Source organism: Gymnoscopelus braueri (assembly GCF_963280865.1).
Source record: "Gymnoscopelus braueri genome assembly, chromosome: 9".
NCBI lineage: Eukaryota > Metazoa > Chordata > Actinopteri > Myctophiformes > Myctophidae > Gymnoscopelus > Gymnoscopelus braueri.
Window position 1 is genome coordinate 36,900,944 of NC_137610.1, and position 19,319 is coordinate 36,920,262.

General features: G+C 42.0%; 1 protein-coding gene across 1 annotated transcript in view; it reads left to right on the forward strand.

Moving 5' to 3' along the window:
* Nucleotides 1-13,333, forward strand: part of zcchc14 (zinc finger, CCHC domain containing 14) — a 36,991-nt gene extending 23,658 nt beyond the window's left edge. Inside the window, exons 11-14 of the mRNA XM_080438610.1 lie at nt 2,145-2,263; nt 5,043-5,198; nt 9,340-10,650; nt 10,761-13,333. Of these exons, the coding sequence (XP_080294736.1) occupies nt 2,145-2,263; nt 5,043-5,198; nt 9,340-10,650; nt 10,761-10,816 (1,642 nt within the window). The 3' untranslated portion in view covers nt 10,817-13,333. The remainder of the gene's footprint in view (nt 1-2,144; nt 2,264-5,042; nt 5,199-9,339; nt 10,651-10,760) is intronic.
* The last annotated feature ends 5,986 nt before the right edge of the window (nt 13,334-19,319 follow it).

A 19,319-nucleotide genomic window follows, 5' to 3' on the forward strand; every position in this document is an offset into this window, starting at 1 on the left:
GGGTGTGTGGGTGTGTGGGTGTGTGTGTGTGTGTGCGTGTGCGTGTGCGTGTGCGCGCGTGCGTGCGTGTGTGTGTGTGTGGGTGTGTGTGTGTGTGTGTGTGTGTGTGTGTGTGTGTGTGTGTGTGTGTGTGTGTGTGTGTGTGTGTGTGTGTGTGTGTGTGTGTGTGTGAGCGTGTACGCGTGCGTGTGCGTGCGTGCGTGCGTGCGTGCGTGTTATCTACTGCACTAGCACTAGAGAGAAAATGGAAAGTTCCTATGGTGGCTTTCCATGAGAGGGAAGGTTGACAGATCCAGCATGTCTTATAGACTCAGATCATGTGAAGTGTTCAGGTTAAAGCACAATGAGGCTTCAGAACAGGTTTGGGTTGTGTAGTTAGTTAGTTTACTGTACCCGGCCATCTTCTTTCGTGTATCGTCATCAAATGTCCAACTCAGTGTCGTGCAGCCACGCCCTCGTCTCTGGTCCCACTAGGAAGAGGCCCTCTCCCCTCTATACAGAGGACAGGTGTCGATTACCGCTGTGATTCTCAACCTGTGGGTCGGGGGCCCACTGGTGGGCCGTGGGGATATTGCAAGTGGGCCCCCAAATAACTCTCAATACACTACGATTTTAATGATAATATAATACTATTATATATTTTTTTAAATGTGATTGTGATATTGATGAATAGGAACTTAATGTTAGTTCCATTGATGCACGCGGCCCACCCATCAGACCACTTAACACGGTAGCCGTGTTAGATGGGTGGGTCGCAAACACAAGTTTGAGAATCACTGGATTACTGTACGTGGTCGGGGGTCTGCTGAAGCTCCCCGCACCTCGCATGCTGCGCTGTCTGCCAGGCCCCACCTCTGCATAGGCAGTTTGAAGCAGCCGACCCATGCAGTACATAGGCGGTTCAGCAGGGTCCATTGCCGGCGTACCAGATCGTGCCAAATACTGGTGAGATATCTTGCTCCATTGCTCCGTTGATCAGAAATTGGTATTCTGAAATAATCTCCTCATTGACTTACATTGCATGCTGAAACAGGTCTCAAAGCAAAACAAACGCAAAGCATATTATGCCAATATATAAAATCCCAAAACCCAGGCATTTATTTATTGTTTTTTAATGTTAATTTAGCTATTTGTATTAGGAAGAAGCCCCAGAATGGATCCGCGAATCCAGATCCAAATCCGGATCTTCAAGCAGTAAAATCAATCGTTAGTTGACATTTTTCTTTGAAAAAAAAGATGTACCAGGTTTTTGTGATGTTATTGGCAGAATCTGCTTTGTTTGCATTTGTTTATGTGCTAATAGAGTGACTTTTAGAGCTATGTCATTGTGCAATGTAAGTCAATGAGGTTACTAGTTTTGGAATGTCAATTTCTAATCAATGGAGCAACAATGCAAGATACCATACCAATATTTAGAGTTACATCATGGCAAGGTAGCTACAACTACATAATGGAAATCTCTACCAAAGTGTCATTGAGCTTTAAGAATTATTTTCAGAGGACAATGCCTCCCTCTGGTGGCCACAGAGTGAATCAGTTCTATTTTTTAAGATTCAGGACACAAACTCTCTTCTTGCTAGAAGGTTGGTTGTTTGTGGACCCCAGCAGAAATACAGTATAGCTGACATCATAGCACAAGTATCTGCGCCCTGATGAGCACACTTCTCTAGGATCAAACTGCATTTATTTAGTAGTTTCCTCTGCGTGAGAACATTCTATGAAAGAACATGTTAGATTAAATTCAGTAGATTATAACTCCTGAACCAATATTGCATATTGGTACTTAATTGCTTCAAGCTCTGATGTCACGCAATCTCATTGTCTAACTGCTGGCTAACCTCCCTTCCAGATTCTTACCTTGACTGTAACATCACCAAGCCCATGCCTATAATGCTATGCCATCTCTATTATAATGCCTAAACACAACCATTTTAACGTTTTACCTGTTAGCTCCTCACTTTGGATGATTGCGCAATGTGTCATGGGTACCACTACCAAGTATATAAGTAACTGTAACAGTAACTGTATATGATCAAAATTTCAAATGACATTCAACTAGCTATACTCTTCCCCTTGTTGGTATTATAAATCTTATTTAATTGAAAAACAATGTGAAAATGTTAAATGGTGTGTGTGTCCAACAGGGAGCTGAAGATGGAGAAGCGCTATGTAGCCTCCCAGTTCCCTGTGTCGTGTGGTGGCATCGCCCGGGTTACCCCCTCCAGTCACATGGGACCCTTATCACAACCCTCATCCACTACAGGTAACAACCAATCATGTTGTGACAAAATGTACACATAGACAGTGGTGGACAGTAACTACGTATATTTACATTAGTAGCCTACTGTACTTAAGTAAAAACGAATAATAATAACCTGTGACCTGCTTTTAGTCTTGAATCATATTCTAAAACAGTTATTATGTTATTAATAATTAAGTTATTATGGACTGTCCAAACTAGGGCTGCGCAACCACATCTTTGATTGATTGAATATTTTATTAGGCAAAAATGTAAAACAGCACAGTTACATTTAAAATACTTTAAATGTAACTTACGTCAGTTCAAAAAAGTCCTTGTTTCCATTGAGGTCCTTGGTATTCAATTCATAGTCATATATAGTGGCACCAACAGTTCAAATATCAACACAAAAATACAGTAAAATAACACTATGTACAAACAACAAATGCAGAAAAAAAGAATAATGCTATATGTACATGTCAACCGGTCGAACCTGAGGGTCTTTTTGGTCTATCACAGCGCAATTTTAAAACCCAGAGAAAAACAAGGGTCCGCTGTCCAATCATGCTCAGGCTTGCTGGTTTGATTCTGAACCCCAACAAATCATAATAGGGGAGTGGAGCACTGAACATTAACACAGTAATGGCCCTCGCAGTATATCAATAGACCAGATTTATAGGACATTTTGCCATCGACTGACTTGACAATTAAACCCTGAGCCCTTCTGCCAGATGTCTCAACTGTCCCTGGCTGCACATGTCTTTAACGTGTATGGAGCTTATTCTCCCTTTATAATGAACACGTTGAAGAACTCCAGTTTGGCCAGAGACTGATTGCTCGGGTCATCCAAGATGGTATACACCCTGTGGGTCTCTTTCTGATGTCCATCTGGATAGGTGTTGACCAGACATACTGTACCTTTGAACAGGATTTGCCACTAAACTTGACACCATTCATCTGGTTACACTTGGAGGTAACATCTGGACCAGACGTTTGATCTTCTTCTTCGACATGCTCTATCAGGGAACAGGAAGTGGAAGGAGAAGAATGTGTTGCTGTCTGTACAGTGTAGCTGGACCTGGGTAGAGTGCAGTGAGATGCTCTCGCTCTAATATATTCAGCACATTGGATGGGGACATTACAGCTCTTTGCTTGGTGTGCAGTAGAAGACATACACAGGGTTGCCACGGAAATATTTAGAACTGAGAACATGTGCCGCATGTTCTGCATGAATGTGTCCAACGGTGCATTTGGAAAATATATGCTGATAATTTGCTCAGATTTCAGAGCGCTCTGGGGTTGGCGCCATAGAGTGCTCTGATATCAGTTAATTAGGGCGGTGACCACTCAGAATTTCGGAACGTCAGAAGAATGCTTCAGTGCTCTCAGAGCATATTTCTGAACGCACCCCTAATGTATACTTGTATACATTGTATACATGTATACACTATGCGTTTCACCGTGATGCATTGTTAGCTTGTAGATATGTTGTTTATTGTCACGTGACACCCTCGCTAGAGAATAAATCAATCACGTGATACATTGTGCAACAGAGGCGGGGAGAATAAAGTTTAAAAGGAGCGCAAGCAGTTTGCCTATCCGCAATGCCTTAGAAGTAATAATGTGTGGCTTTCTTTTAAAAAAAAATGTTTTTTCTACACTGCCTGTCTTCTTGGGGCATAGCACACTGGAGTAAGTATGATTGCTATATACCAGGCCTGGAACTGTGGTAACATACTTGGGAGAAGTTATGGAAAAGTTTTGAAAATGTATTGGTAAAAATGTGTGGGAACCCTGGATACAGCAGAAACAGATGAAATTCTGTCTGAGGAATTTCCTACGGTCATCTGAGTTCATATTCCTGAACATTCGGCACTTTTAAGGGGATGCGGTTTATTATGTAGGGGGCACTGTTTCCCTGGAGCTTCTGTCGACTGCTGTCTTTTTTCCATAAAGTGGCCTGTGGGTGACACATTTGTGCTAGGGAGGGACTCACTCTGATGTACATATGGGTTACTTCTGGCCTGTCTTTCTTCAGTATGGCAGAGAAGAAAGTCATGTTTAAACTGGGGTTGTTTCTTTCGCTTCTTTCACGATAACATCCAAGAAGAAAGAAAAAGGTGGAAATCTGACAGTATTTTCTTGAGAGCCTTAGAGCCTTTTTATATCCACTTCTCTTGCAGATGAAAGGGCAGTTTTACAACGATTGGGCCTATGCCTCTGGCTGTGTCAAGTTAAACCAGGACATTTTCCATTTTGCTTTGCCACCTGCAACTCCAGCAGCAGTCCTGCCAGCTCACAGAGCTTTAGACTGTCTATACTTTACATTGTAGGGAAGCTTAATTCTTGTGCTCTCTCAATGGCCTCCAGAAATCCATAAATTTATTCTAGTCTCTCCCAGACATAATTTGAGAACAAAGAATGGGTTTCTGATGTTAACAGGCTGTATGACGGTGATTTACATTGCGAGGTGATGGTTGATCTTGCTAGCCTTGGAAACGACTAAGTAGATCTCATGTCCCCAGAAAGGTTGCCCACCTCTGGTCTACACTTACATTATGCATTTATAATTATTTGTGATATTCTTGTATTAATCCTTAACCTCGTAAACCCTATACTCCATTGTACCACGGTGTCACGCCACAAAAATAGCAGATTTCTGCCATTTCTGAAAATGTTCTTTCTTGAATTTCCACCTAAAATGATTATGCCCAAAATCGGTATGTCTGTTTGAAAGTGGTTAAGCAGTGTTGTAGCACACATTCTCAATTGACTGGACAGTGACACATTCTTTTTTTTTTAGAGCTGCGAGTGGATGTGGACGCCATGTCCCACCACCATCCCGTCCCTCTCCCCAGAGACAGCAGTTCATCTTCTGGATACTCCAGCTCTCCCTGCTCACCTCGGATCCCGCTCTGCCGTGACTCCGCCTTTGATCGGGCCAGAGACATCCATAGACGTGAGTCATCAGTGAAACAGACATTTGTAATTTAGACTAGAGTAAGAATAAGTGAAAATATAGCTGCAAGCAGCGATAAGCGGGGCCAGGGAATGCAGAAAGAAAAAAGAAAGAAGCAATGATAAGTAATATGCACAATAAGCCATAGAAACATAGAAGAATGAACTTGAGAGAAAGAAGACCATGCAATTAACAAATGAGCATTTTAAACCCTCACTAAAACAACGCCTAAGCCTATCCTCAAGAAACACTATGTGTAAACCCAAGAATGCCAAATCATGATCACCTCAGCACATCGTCGGGGACAGGGATTGAACCAGTGACCTCCGGACTCATGGGCTGCCTTTCTTCTCATTGAGCTATAGATATGATAACCCTGCTAGTGTCTGTTGATATATATAAGTCTTTCCGTCCCTGATGGACCAGGCCTCTGTTTTGCTGACTACTCTAGATCACTGGTTCCCTAACCATCTACCGAAATTGTACGTCTCCTCGGAACAGAAACCAGTGAAAGTAGCTGATCTACATGATGATGAGAGAGAGAGAGAGGCAGAGAGAGAGAGAGAGAGAGAGAGAGAGAGAGAGAGAGAGAGAGAGAGAGAGAGAGAGAGAGAGAGGAGAGAGAGAGAGAGAGAGAGAGAGAGAGAGAGAGAGAGAGAGAGAGAGAGAGAGAGAGAGAGAGAGAGAGAGAGAGAGAGAGAGAGTAAGAGAGGCAGTGAGAGAGAGGCAGAGAGGCAGTGAGAGAGAGAGAGAGAGAGAGAGAGAGAGAGAGAGGAGAGAGAGAGAGAGAGAGAGAGAGAGAGAGAGAGAGAGAGAGAGAGAGAGATAAACGGAATAGATTGAAGAGAAAGAGAGAGAGAGAGACATGGAAACGGAATAGATTGAAGAGAGAGAGAGAGAGCGAGAGAGCCATGGAAACGGAATAGATTGAAGAGAGAGAGAGAGACATGGAAACGGAATAGATTGAAGAGAGAGAGACACGTAAACATAATAGATTGAAGAGAGAGAGAGATGGAAGCAGAATGGATTGATTGGACATCTCAACCTATTGCCATTAACAGGAATCGAACCATCAACCTTCGAATTGACAGGCTGCAACACTACCTATAGTGCTATAGCTTTGTCCAGGCTGAGGTTGTCTGTTGAAGATAAAAGTGAACCAGTGAAAGCAGCCGATCTACAAGCTCAGAAAGAACGTTGCTATCTGAAAGGTTTTGAGATTGTAGATCGGCTATTTTCAGAATGAAGTATGTCATACATACTTCATACCCTCTCAAATAAGCATTTCAGGTTATCTTTATCAATTGCATATGTATTAATTGACACAATTACTGGTAGTGTCTGTTGATATTTATAAGTATTTCCGTCCATTATGAACCAAGCCTCTGTGTCCCGAACTACTCTAGATCACTGGTTCACAAACCATTTACCAATAAAGGCATTTTTGTGTCTCCTCGGAACGAAAATTAGTGAAAGTAGCCGATCTACAAGCTCACAAAACGTTGCTATCTGAAAAGTTGTGAGATTGTAGATCGGCTATTTTCACAATGAAGTTTGTCATACATTGCAAAAACATACTCTCTCCAAGAAGCATTTCATGTTACCTTTAACAGTTGCACATGCATTAATTGAGAGAGAGAGAGACATGGAAACATAATAGATTGAAGAGAGAGAGAGAGATGGAAGCAGAATGGATTGATTGGACATCTCAACCTATTGCCATTAACAGGAATCGAACCCTCAACCTTCGGATTGACAGGGTGCAACACTACCTATAGTGCTATAGCTTTGACCAGGCTGAGGTTGTCTGTTGAAGATAAAACTGAAGCAGCCGATCTACAAGCTCAGAAACACGTTGCTATCTGAAAAGTTTTGAGATTGTAGATCGGCTATTTTCAGAATGAAGTATGTCATACATTGCAAAAACATACCTTCTCAGATAAGCATTTAATGTTATCTTTATCAATTGCATATGTATTCATTAATACAGTCTTGTTGTTTGCAATGCACTTTAAATGAAGTCTCCACCAAGTGAGGCTTGAACCGGCAACCTTGATGTTGTGAAACATTCACTTAAGCGGGAAGCCATTGGACCAACAGACCTGATACAGTGAAAACGGAGGTCAGACAGATGATACCATTTCACGCAAATAACTGAAAAATCCTGGGTTTAAGTGTTTTTCAAACTGCTCCAAATTGCGGACAATCTAAGGGCGGAGAGAGAGACATGGAAACGGAATAGATTGAAGAGAGAGAGACATGGAAACAATAGATTGAAGAGAGAGAAGGATGGAAGCAGAATGGATTGATTGGACGTGTCAACCTATTGCCATTAACAGGAATCGAACCCTCAACCTTCGGATTGACGGGCTGCAACATTACCTATAGTGCTATAGCTTTGTCCAGGCTGAGGTTGTCTGTTGAAGATAAAAGTGAACCAGTGAAAGCAGCCGATCTACAAGCTCAGAAACACGTTGCTATCTGAAAAGTTTTGAGATTGTAGATCGGCTATTTTCAGAATGAAGTATGTCATACATTGCAAAAACATACCCTCTCAAATAAGTATTTCAGGTTATGTTTAACAATTGCACATGTATTAATTGACACAATCATGTTGTGTTCAATGCAACTTTAATGAAGTCCGCATCAAGTGAGGCTTGAACTGGCAACCATCAGGTTGTGAGGCACACGTTTAAGGGAGAAGCCATTGGACCAACAGACAAGAACCTGTGAAAAAGGAGATCACACAGATGATACAGTTTCACGCAAATAGCTGAAAAATCCTGGGTTTAAGTGTTTTTCAAACTGCTCAAAATTGCGGACAATCTAAGGGCGGAGCTTACTGGTCAACGTGATACATGTGTTCCTCATGAGTCAAGGCACATGTGTAAGCAGGTTTAATGGCTGTCGGCCAAACGAGGCATGACTTTTGCCTGTTTAAAGTTTGCACTTTAAAAAAATCGCTATAGCGCCCCCCTTTGACCAATTGGAGTAAGATTGGTTTCAGTAATATTTGGAATGACCCTCAACATTAACGCAAAGTTTCAAGAAATGTGAGTCTGCATGTATGTGTTAGGGGCAGATGAATAATTGTCATAAAACTGCAATATTCATTGGCTCATTAAAGCTTCATTTTTTCACTTATGGAAAATCTTTGCTGCTTGTTTGTCGGCATAGGTCCAAAGTTCATGTGTAAAACGTTTCGTGCAGATTACTAAAAAATCCCAGGAGGAGATAGGTTTGAACTGTTTTTCATATAATTCAAAATGGTGGGAGATCTAAAGGTCAGAGGTCAAAAGTCAGAGGGTGAAACCCTCTGAGTTGTTCAGCATGAAGAGACGCATATGTGTATCCAAGTTTCATGGCTGTAGGTCAAACAGGGCATGAGTTGTACCTGTTCAAAGTTGGCATTTTCAATTGAGTGCTATAGCGCCACCTTTTGACGAAAGATTGTGAGATTTATTTCTTGATAGTTTTTCATGACCATCTACCATATGGCCGTTTCGTAAAAAGCGACAGCACGGTTCAGCCAGAACTGCGAAAAGTGGCAGAAACAGAAGAATACAGGCAATATTAAAACAGGTCCAGAGCTGAGCTCTGGCCCCGTAATAACGAACGCAGAGGTGGATCCTTGTGTCTGTGGCTATTCTAAGCACCAATGACTTCAATTTCCATCTGCACATGTACATTTGCTGTTGTGGCTATTAAAAAGAGAAAAATGCAAATAGATTTTTTTTTCGTTTTTACCTTTCCCCCCCCCCCACAATCCATTATATCTTTTTTATAGATGGAATCGATTAGTTTGAGTAACTTTATTTAATTAAACGAGCGCCCCTGCTCCCTCCTTAAATTTGTTCCATGTTGACTCGGACCCCAGTCCCTACCAGACCCCCTCCAGTGACGTCTTGATGCTCAGGGTTCCTCGTGCTCAGACTGAGCTAGGAAAGGCAGCATTCTCTGTCAGTGCCCCATCTGCCTGGAATTAGTCTTCCCTTTAACTTCCATCATTGGATCAGTTTTAATTAATTTATCTTGGATTTTAGTTAAGCATTTTCTGTCATTTCTGATTCATGCCTTTTTAAATTATTGTTATTTATTGATTGATCTCTCTCTCCCCCTCCCTGTCCCCCTCCCCTCTCAGGCTTGTCAGGGCCAGACGCAGCAGGAGGACAGGAGAAGGACAGATCGTGTGTGGTTCTCCTGAGCTCCAGCTCTCCAGGGTCCAGTCGGCCCACAGCCCAGGTCCTTCCCGTCCAGACGGATCCGGTTCCTCCGCCTCCGCCGCCGCCTCCCTGCTCCTCCCACCTCCCCTTCGGCATCCCTCAGTCTCCCTACCAGGTCCAGGCGAGCTACCCTCAGACACTGCTCTCCCCGGTGTTAAACCCGGCACGCATCTTGACCTCCCCGCGCAAGCCCAGGCCTCCCCTTCTGTGCCCAGAGGACCGGGCCAAGGCTTTGGGTTCCAGCCTGCCTGGCTCTTGTCCGGGTTTTGCTACAGGGGTAGGAGTCGGGCAGGGCCAGACTGTTGCAGTGAGGCTGGAGAACCTTTTCCATGGGCTGAACGTGGACGTCTCCTCTCCCCTGCACCCCTCTGCCCTCCAGGACTCGGTCGTGTGCCGTGGCCCAGCAGGGGGCGCTGTGGGTCTGATGGTGGAGACCAGCTCTGCTCTCACCTCCACCTCCAACAGCCACCATCATGTCTCTCATCCCCCTCTTCACTTTCACCTCTCTTCTTCGTCATCCCTCTCTCCTTCCGGGTACTACTCCTATCCCTCTACCTCCTCTTCTTTTTGCTCCATGTCCTCCCCCTCCACCTTCCCTTCCTTCTCCTCCTCCTCCTCTGCAAAGTCTGGCTCTCTGTCCGGGAGCTGCGGGGGCAGCGGCGGCTTTGTCCCCATGGCAACCGGAAGCAGCGTTCCCATGGCGGCCGTTCCCGGCAACAGTTACGGCCCACCCCCACCTGCCTCCAGCCCCTCTCACTCCTCCTCGTCTTCCTCCTCACTGGAGAGCCATGGTGCCAGTCAAGGCTCGGGCCACACGTCTTCTGTGTGCGTTTGCAGCTCGTGTGGTTGCCGTGGGAACTGTGGAGCCTATGGGGCTTTGCCTGGGTACGCTGCGGCCGCAGCGGCGGCCAGCTACCTGCAGCCGTTCTCGGCCGGCCCCTCCCTCTTCACCTTGGGCCCCCTGCTCCACCTCAGCCCGTTGATAGCCACCTCCAGCGCCGCTGGCACAGCACCTTTCTCCTACCCCCTGGTGGCGCCACCACCCCTCTACCACCACGGCCCGGTGGCACATGACCAGCAGCACGGCTTCGGCCTCTACCAGCCCCACGGTGTGATGGGGAATGGAGGCCAGAAGCGGGCAGCGGGGAACCTGTCCTGTTATAACTGCGGTGCCGGTGGACACAGGGCTCAGGACTGCAAGCAGCCATCTATGGATTCTACACAGCAAGGTGAGACAATGAACGGCTGAATAAATTACATTCACGTTTCAAGATACTGTAGAGAGCACCTACACAAAAGCCTCATAATAATGGCTTTCTTTCCTTGTTGTATTTCACAGGGATGTTTCGACTGAAGTACACGCCTCATCCTGACAGCCAGGACTCGGGGGAATAACCATGGGTATTTTAAAAGGCAACCTCTCTGCCGCCTTCCGCCAACCTTGTGGCACATCTGCACCTTATTTTGTCCTGAAGATGCCACTCAGCAGTGACAGAATGAGAATTAATAGAACAGGACACTTGCTGGCACGACCTAGCATTCTGGTTGTGTCCAGAGAATGTTGACTTCAAAAGGAAAGTGCCTTCTATCCGTTTCAGAGTCATCTGCACCCTCAAAGAGTAGAGTTTCGACAGCAGCAGTCGCGGAAATCTGACTACACAGATAAACAACTGAGAAGAACATGCCTAACCAAGGGATAGCCGGAGGGGGAGTGTGGATCTTTCACTTTTCCTCAAAACTCTTTATTCTGACAAGGTGAAGAGATTAAAACTGTGTCCTGCAGTTGGCGTCTTAACCACATGAACCCTAGCGTCCCTATTCTGGGGGCGAACGTTTGGCAAAAATATCAGATCTACAAGCCCAAAATTCGTTGCAATGCGACGAGTTGTGAGCTAGTGGATCGGCTGTTTTTGTGTAGAGGGAAATGGGAGCGGACCTACACTTGTATGGAGCTCTGGGCAACCCTGGTGAACTAAGTATATTGGGTTTAAGTGGTTAAACCTCCTTAGGGTGCCAGTGTTGCCTATACGGAGTGTAGAGGGAGACCCGACTTCCCCAGTGATATGAAGCATGTCTTCACTTGTTCCAGAGTGTCAAAGCTGGATCTCTGTCTCGTCCATAAAAACATGACCACAAACTGAACCTTCATCCAAGCAGTAGTGCCAACAGTCCGCCATCTTTTTGGTAGGGGCAGCATGATGATCACTCGTCTGTGTCACTCGTCGGCCCAGGATCAGATTTGAGAAACGAATCAGATTTGCCTGCAGTCTGAACAAAGTCTAAGAATGAATGGAAAGGAGGTTTATTGGTGTATGGTGGTCGATTGTCTCCTTCGGTACAAGATTGCTATAGAATTGTAATATTTTTGTTTTGGAAGTGAACATTGCTTCACTGTGTCTGTCAGTGCACTTTTTCATATACACTGTGTATATCAAAAAGCCATCTTAGGCTCAGCAGTAAAAGGACTGTTTTAAGAACATTGATAGGATAATAAGTGATAATTCTATCTATTGATTTTCAACTTTATTTCACATCACAGGTTTACAGGTGTAAAAAAGTGGGTGAGATTCTTTATCATACAAGCTCTCATCATTTACAGTTTTCAGGAAGGGGAAATAATGGAGATAGAAGTAAGTAGAGATCAGACTGGATCATTTGTTCTCAAACCAAAGACCCTGAGTATGTTTACATGCATCCCAATAACTACTCATATTCAGGATGCCAAAGTATTCTGTTATAACAAACGTACCCTACACATCAGATGCTGTTTACACTTAACCTGGAAAAGCTCTACCCTCTATGAATATGCAAATTATAGAAAGTACTGTATACCAGCATGCATACACATTATCCTATTCAGCGTTTTGTTTCACTTCTGGTTTCAGCTTTTATCTGAACTAGGTTTATATACTTGCACCTTCATAGAGCTTTCATTTCATGTCTTGGGAGGCTGGTGATCTTCTCACGCTAAAGACCACACACTGTATTTATTGTAGGATACGGTACAAACCAGTGACGGTTATGACAGTGTGATTATCTCCCTTCCAATTTATTCTCAATAATACCTCTGCTGAATACTAGAGAGATATCAAAAGCAAGACGTGACAACATATGCAGCAGTAGAAGGGTTCAGTGTATGTGACACACATAATTGGAAATAGCTGATTAGAGAATACAGAACAAGGGTAGAGAATCAGTTTCCCTAAAGCCTAATTTATGCTAGCAGACGTACAAACTCACGCGCCACATCCACAACACACTGTGAGCTTGTAGGTCGGCTATTTTCTACACGACACCATCATGCGACGAAGTATGAAACCTTTTTATGCCACGTTACTCTGTTTTTGCTGTCTGCACCATGTTACGGTGCACTCCATAGTGTGCAATTATATTTTCTTCTCCAGTCGTCATTTCCAACTACTGTTTTAGAATCTATATGGGGGAAGTGTGCCAGACCATTTGTTGCCCTAGTTGCATCTTCAAAGCATTTTTTGTTACCAGATATGCTCTGGGCAAGAAAGTCTGCAACATCTCAACCATGAGAGAATACACAAGTAATTGTAGTGTCCCACATCTTGTTGTGACTACTGGACAAAGCAATATGGTCATCTACTTTTAAGAGCCCATTATGTATGGCTTAGTTGAGAATTTACTGGGTCACAAGAGTAAAAAATAGAACTATAAACCTACAGTTTCTGCAGTTGTGATGATTATGCCTTCCAGTTTACACAAATATATTACTTTAATTGGCTAATTGACAGGGTAACTGGAATTACTCTTCACATAGCCAACTCTTTCACACATGCGCATGTGTGAAAGAGACACACACACACACACACACACACACACACACACACACACACACACACACACACACACACACACACACACACACACACACACACACACACACACACAAGAGACACACGCACACACACACACACACACGCACGCACGCACGCGCACACACACACACACACACACACACACACACACACACACACACACACACACACACACACACACACACACACACACACACACACACACACACACACACACACACACACACACACACACACACACACACACACACACACACACAGACACAGGTGGGCTAGACAACAGCCTTTTGGTTATTGATTAGTCTCTCTACCTCTAGGTCAACCTGATGGCATGATGGCTGCTGATGCCAAATACTGCTTTTCAATAAACAAGGCCATCAAACAAGAAAGTGTCATCAGGATGCACAATATATACTGTGCATTCACCTCCACATTTGACCTCTTTAGGTATTCAACAACAACAACAAAAATGTAATTCTTAATGTTGATGTATGAATGTTGAATTGCCTGGAAGTGATTCAAAGACTTGTCTTTAGGAAAGTTGGGGCAATTTATTTTGTAATAAGTGTGTAGAGTCTATGCAAGGCTGACATTTCTGAACATGTTTTTGAGTGTTAAAGAGTTGTTGACATTTTTATGGTTGGAAACCCTATTTTATTTGTTTGATATCTTCAGGGGTTCTTTTTTTCTTGCTTTTGATAAGGCGGTATTGATTATCTGAAAGAATGTTGGTACATTTCATAGCATTGTTTAAATTAATTTAGTTCGGTACAAAGCCACCTGGCCGTGGCCAGTGAAGCACTTGAATCACCTTAATAAACAGGATTTTAGAGATGGATGAACACTAAAAGGTGTTAATGAATAGGGAGATAAAATGGGAATTTTGGATCTATTTGAGAAATGTAATTAATAAAGACAGACTGAGCAAGAAAAAAAAAGAAGAGAGAAACACAACTACCTGGCAGAATTGTTGAAAAAGTTACCCGGTGTACTTTGGACTTTGACAAGAGCTTATTTCTGGGCAGGAACCAGTCTTTTGAAAGACTCAAGGACATAGTTTGTCCTTCAGATGACCTTCTAGCTGTACCCCTGGAGGATGCAGCACTGGGAATGTTTATTTAAAATGGTAACTTCTAATTATACAGTTGCCAATCACAACTTTTTCAAGTGATAAATCGAGAACCGTATAAAGGTTATTCTACTGCATTATAGTAGCAGAAATCTAAATAAACCAGCTGTTCATACAATCCTGCTAGTGTTGAGTTCTGCTAGTAATACATAGTTTGCATTTCACCAAAACAATGTGCAATATACTATGTTGTAAATCTTTGATATACTTTGTAGAATGTTTTAGGAATAAAGCAATTGCCATGTTTGAAAATTCAAACACCTGAGAGCTGACATTCTTGATGAATGTGAGAGGCGTAAAATACATTGTACAGTAGTTTTCAGTGATTGTACAGCTACTTTAAAGTCTTTCCTGCATTTTCTCAAACAGTATATCATATACAGTGGTCTCCAAGTCTCTGAGATAAAATGGGAGCTAGCACTGCCAGATTGAGAAGGTGAATTTCTACTGTGTGTTCAAAACAATGTTCACCGAAAAGATTGAGAAGGAAGCGTTTACAGCAGGATTGAGGAGGCCTTTTAATGATTACACTTGTAAAAAGAAGCAATGATTTCAAATGAAATGTGCTTCGTAATTTGTTTTGCATGTGAATTCAAGCAAGACTGAATTCAAGAGTTACAGTGCTGCAGCATGCATGTTGCTTCATATTTAGTAATATGCCCTTTTGCAATATTTTGTGTGCAACTGTTTGCAGCTAATTTGATCTTGAAAATTATCCTGTTTATTTTTAAGTTCAAATCTTATATCACTTTGTGTGTTTAAGATGATTGTTTGATGATTGTGATTGTTTTATATTTTGCATCAAAATATTGAGAGATTAAAAGAAATTGAATAGTAAACCAATTCAGATTCTGTTTTCCTTCCCAGTGCACATGGCCTCTTTCTTTAACTTAGACATTGCAATGGACCACAGGTTTTTGTTCTACTTTTGAGTCTGTGTCAAAAAGTTGATGATGTATTAAGCCCAATTGCATTAAGACTAGTGATTGACCAATTAAGGTTTTTCAGTGGCCCATGCCGATATTTAGATTAACATTTTTATTCTGTATCCTTTCATTAAGAGCAACAGAGAGAAATGTGTCAGAACTCATTGTCAACAATATAAATTCCTATGAGTAAGACTAACTACCATGTTAGTATCTTGGTCACGGACGGTCTGAGGTTGGCAGGTATGCTAGAGAGTGAGGTTCCATTAACTACCATAAAGAACATATGTAAAGCAGGCTAAAATGATTATGTCAACCATAGAGTTAAAAAATAAGGATGTCAAGGGGCAGGGACATTATCTGGTATTATTATTATTATTATTATTATTATTATTATTATTATTTTTATATAAATGCATTTGACTACGAAAGGCAAAAAGTTGTGACTATCAAGTATTTTGGTCTCATGTTGTTGCCACGACACCTGCTGGCTGAAAAAAGTCAATGCAGGGCTTTATAAATGGCACTGACAACATAATTATTCATAGCATATTTTTATTGTGTATATACATTACATAGATAAATTACTGATAGCATTCTTTCTATGTTGGTGGGGAAATGTAAGGTTTGTGCGTGATGAATCTAAAACGTGCCTTACATTTATAGGAAGGGGGGGAAACAATAATTGACAATTATGAATTCCACTTAATAAACTTACAATATCACTGGTGTTCACCGTTCACTTCCAAATCCATAATTCAAGTTGCACAAAGACCTGTCTTTTCAACAGACGTCTCTACCCACTGGGCACACAATGCAACAACGCCCAAACGCCGTGCGTACGCCGTCCATACGATGTCGTTTCAAACAGCTGCTGACTGAGGTCTGACTCGGACGTCGTATGGACGGCGTATGCACGACGTATGGGCGTTGTATTGTGTGTGCCCAGTGGGTAAAGAGATATCTGTTGAAAAGACACGTATTTTACAACGTCGATACGACGTCGTCGCAAAACGCTGATAGGATGGATTACTGACAATGAATTACGAAATGGTAGAATACCCCCCACCCCTTCTAAATTCAATAAATCCAAGATATGATTCCTATTAACTACCTGTGACAATAAAGTTGCTAAATGCTAATAAAGCGTCATGTCTCTTATTTTTTACAATGTATTTGATATAACAGGAGATCTTAGCTCATTCGGAAGAGCTCTTGACTTCAGTCCGCAAGATTATGGGATCGAATCATAGCACAGACACTTCGGCATCTGAGCAAACTGTCTCCCACGGGTCTACTATCTTTTTTCGCCTTTATCATAAAGGTTGCTGGACAATAGAGGATGAAATGCATAATTTATTAAATAATATAAAGTTAATATCAAAACATTGTAAAAAATCACACCCAGTGTGAAGTGGGCGGTGTCTTGCTAGCTAATCACAATACTGAATGGAGTCAACCAATCATGTACAATAAATAAATACATTTATTGAAACACTCTTTATGAGTGTGTGATTCACTTAAAAAAAACATAAATGTGTTTTTTTTAAGTGCATAGTCCTATTTATAGGGCTATGCACATGTGTCATGTTTCACTAGCCAATCACAGTCCTGAATAGACTGTGATTGGCCAATCACGGTGCAGGGTTAGGGGGGTACACTGGTGGCCAATCACAGCGCAGGATTGGGGGGTGCAAATATCCAAACCTCACATATAGGGGCGGTTTCACCGCCCAAAAATGAGAGACATGACGCTTTATTTGCAAGACAGTCTTTATATTATTATTATTGTCTCCGCCGAAGGTGGAAAATATGTTTTCGCTTTGTGTGAGCAAACATTGTTAGCCAAGCTAACATTGGGCAAGCTTCACGTGACACGTGTCAATTTGTTGACAGCAATGCCTCTGATTGGCTAGAGGGACGCGTGACGAAATAAAATTCTATAAATAGGTGTGTCACTTCAAAAAGCTTCTACTTTTTGAAGTGAGGTAAAACAGGATCAATCAGACTTGATTGGAACAGTACCTTCAGTAAGTCCAAGTCACCCGTCTGTGCGTGTGTGTTTCCCTCTGAGAACACCTAACATTGGTCAAGCAAAGGCGCAGAAGGCCAAAGCTAAGAAAGCATACTCATCTACAATTGTAACGTAGAAGAGGACTAGAGTTGAAATGATCCCACAACAAAGCCGAACTCTTAATACGTGTCAATATGTTGACATCAATGTCTCTGATTGGCTAGAGGGACGCATGACGAAATACAATCCTATAATAAAAAGGTGTGTCACTTCAAAAAGTATTAGAACTTTTTGTTTAACTAAAAGATATATATTTTACCCTACTGTATCTCATTAGTTATTGCTATTATAATATAATTGATATATATCAGATGCGTCATAGTATATACATTTTTGTAAGAAATACATAAATAAAGAATTTTTTGGATGTCTTTTTTTCATCCTATCTTTTAAAAAAAAAAAATTTAAACATTTTTTTAAACATATTTTTAAACATTAGAAGACAAAATATGATTTTTAAATCATTTTTCTTTTAATAAATATTTCTTTAACATACACCTTTTTATTTAACTACAGTATATATCTTTTACTCTACTGTATCTCATTAGTTATTGCTATGATAATATAATTGCTATAGTCTGCTGGCGGAGACTTGTGCTCCGAGGAGCACATTTTCTAGTTATTATATTATTCCTCATTTTGCTAGTTTCCCCTGAAACCCCTTTACTGTTACAGAGAAAAACTGCCTAAAAATCACTACTGATGGGGTGGCCATAGCTGAATGGTTAGAGAGCCTGCCTAGGAAGCCATATATCCCAAGTTTGATCCCAGGCCTTGTCAAAGTGTCCCTGAACAAGACTCTTAAAAGAATAGTTCACTCAAAAAATATGTATTTTCTATCAATTACACACTCCATGAAGCCTTAAATTCATGGAGATTTTTTAGTTTTTGACACATTCCTGAGCACAGACTCAGAGGGTAGCGTAGCGGCCAGAACCCGAGTCTAGTAGAACATAATCACGATTCAAATAACCACTTTTAGCACTATTTAGCACCATTTTTGTTTAGTGTGACATATGATCTGCAGCCTGTAGATCATGTGTTTACTACAGGTTAATCTCTCAAGAACAGATTCTGCTCTAGTAAAAACAGCAGAGGGCGCTGTATTTCCTTCTCATTTGGTTCTGGGTTCCCAGATTGACTACAGGTAAACCATACCTGCCAACCTCCAATCTGGGAACCCATCGCCAAATAAAAAGGAAAAACAGCGCCCTCTGCTGTTTTTTACTCTGAATCTGTTCTTGAGAGATCAGGCAACCTCAGACCGTCAGATAACAACAGTAGATGTAATTTCCAGTATTCTGGTGGATTTTGGGAGTTTGACACTTTTATCAGCCTTTACTTTAAAAAAGTTAAAAGTAGCAATAAAAGAGCCATATTTAATAATAACCACTAGCCTAATTACATAAAATGACTATCTCTTTAAAATTGCATTGGACTGGAGTTTACATAAAGCGACAGTTAAAGAGTAACATTGCCATTCTCTCAGAAAGAGAGTTTTTTTGGGGTGTGTGCCAGAATCAGAGAGAGAGAGAGAGAGAGAGAGAGAGAGAGAGAGAGAGAGAGAGAGAGAGAGAGAGAGAGAGAGAGAGAGAGAGAGAGAGAGAGAGAGAGAGACCACTCACACCTTGCCCACTCACACCTTCCAACAAAAAGAACAATCAAAACTGCCATTGTGATTTTTGCATATCAAATTAACATGAATGGCCGTGGCTGCATATCAGTGAGGGGCCACACAAAAAGGGTGGAATCCCCCAAAACAGGATAAGAACAGGAGAAATGGAAGAACAGGAGACGTCCAGGAGATGGGGTCAAATAACAGGATCCTGGTGAGAACAGAAGGGTTGGCAGGTCTGGGTGGGGCTGAACTTCTACAGATGTCTATTGATGCCACTAATATTTAAAGAAGATAGTTCAAACAAGA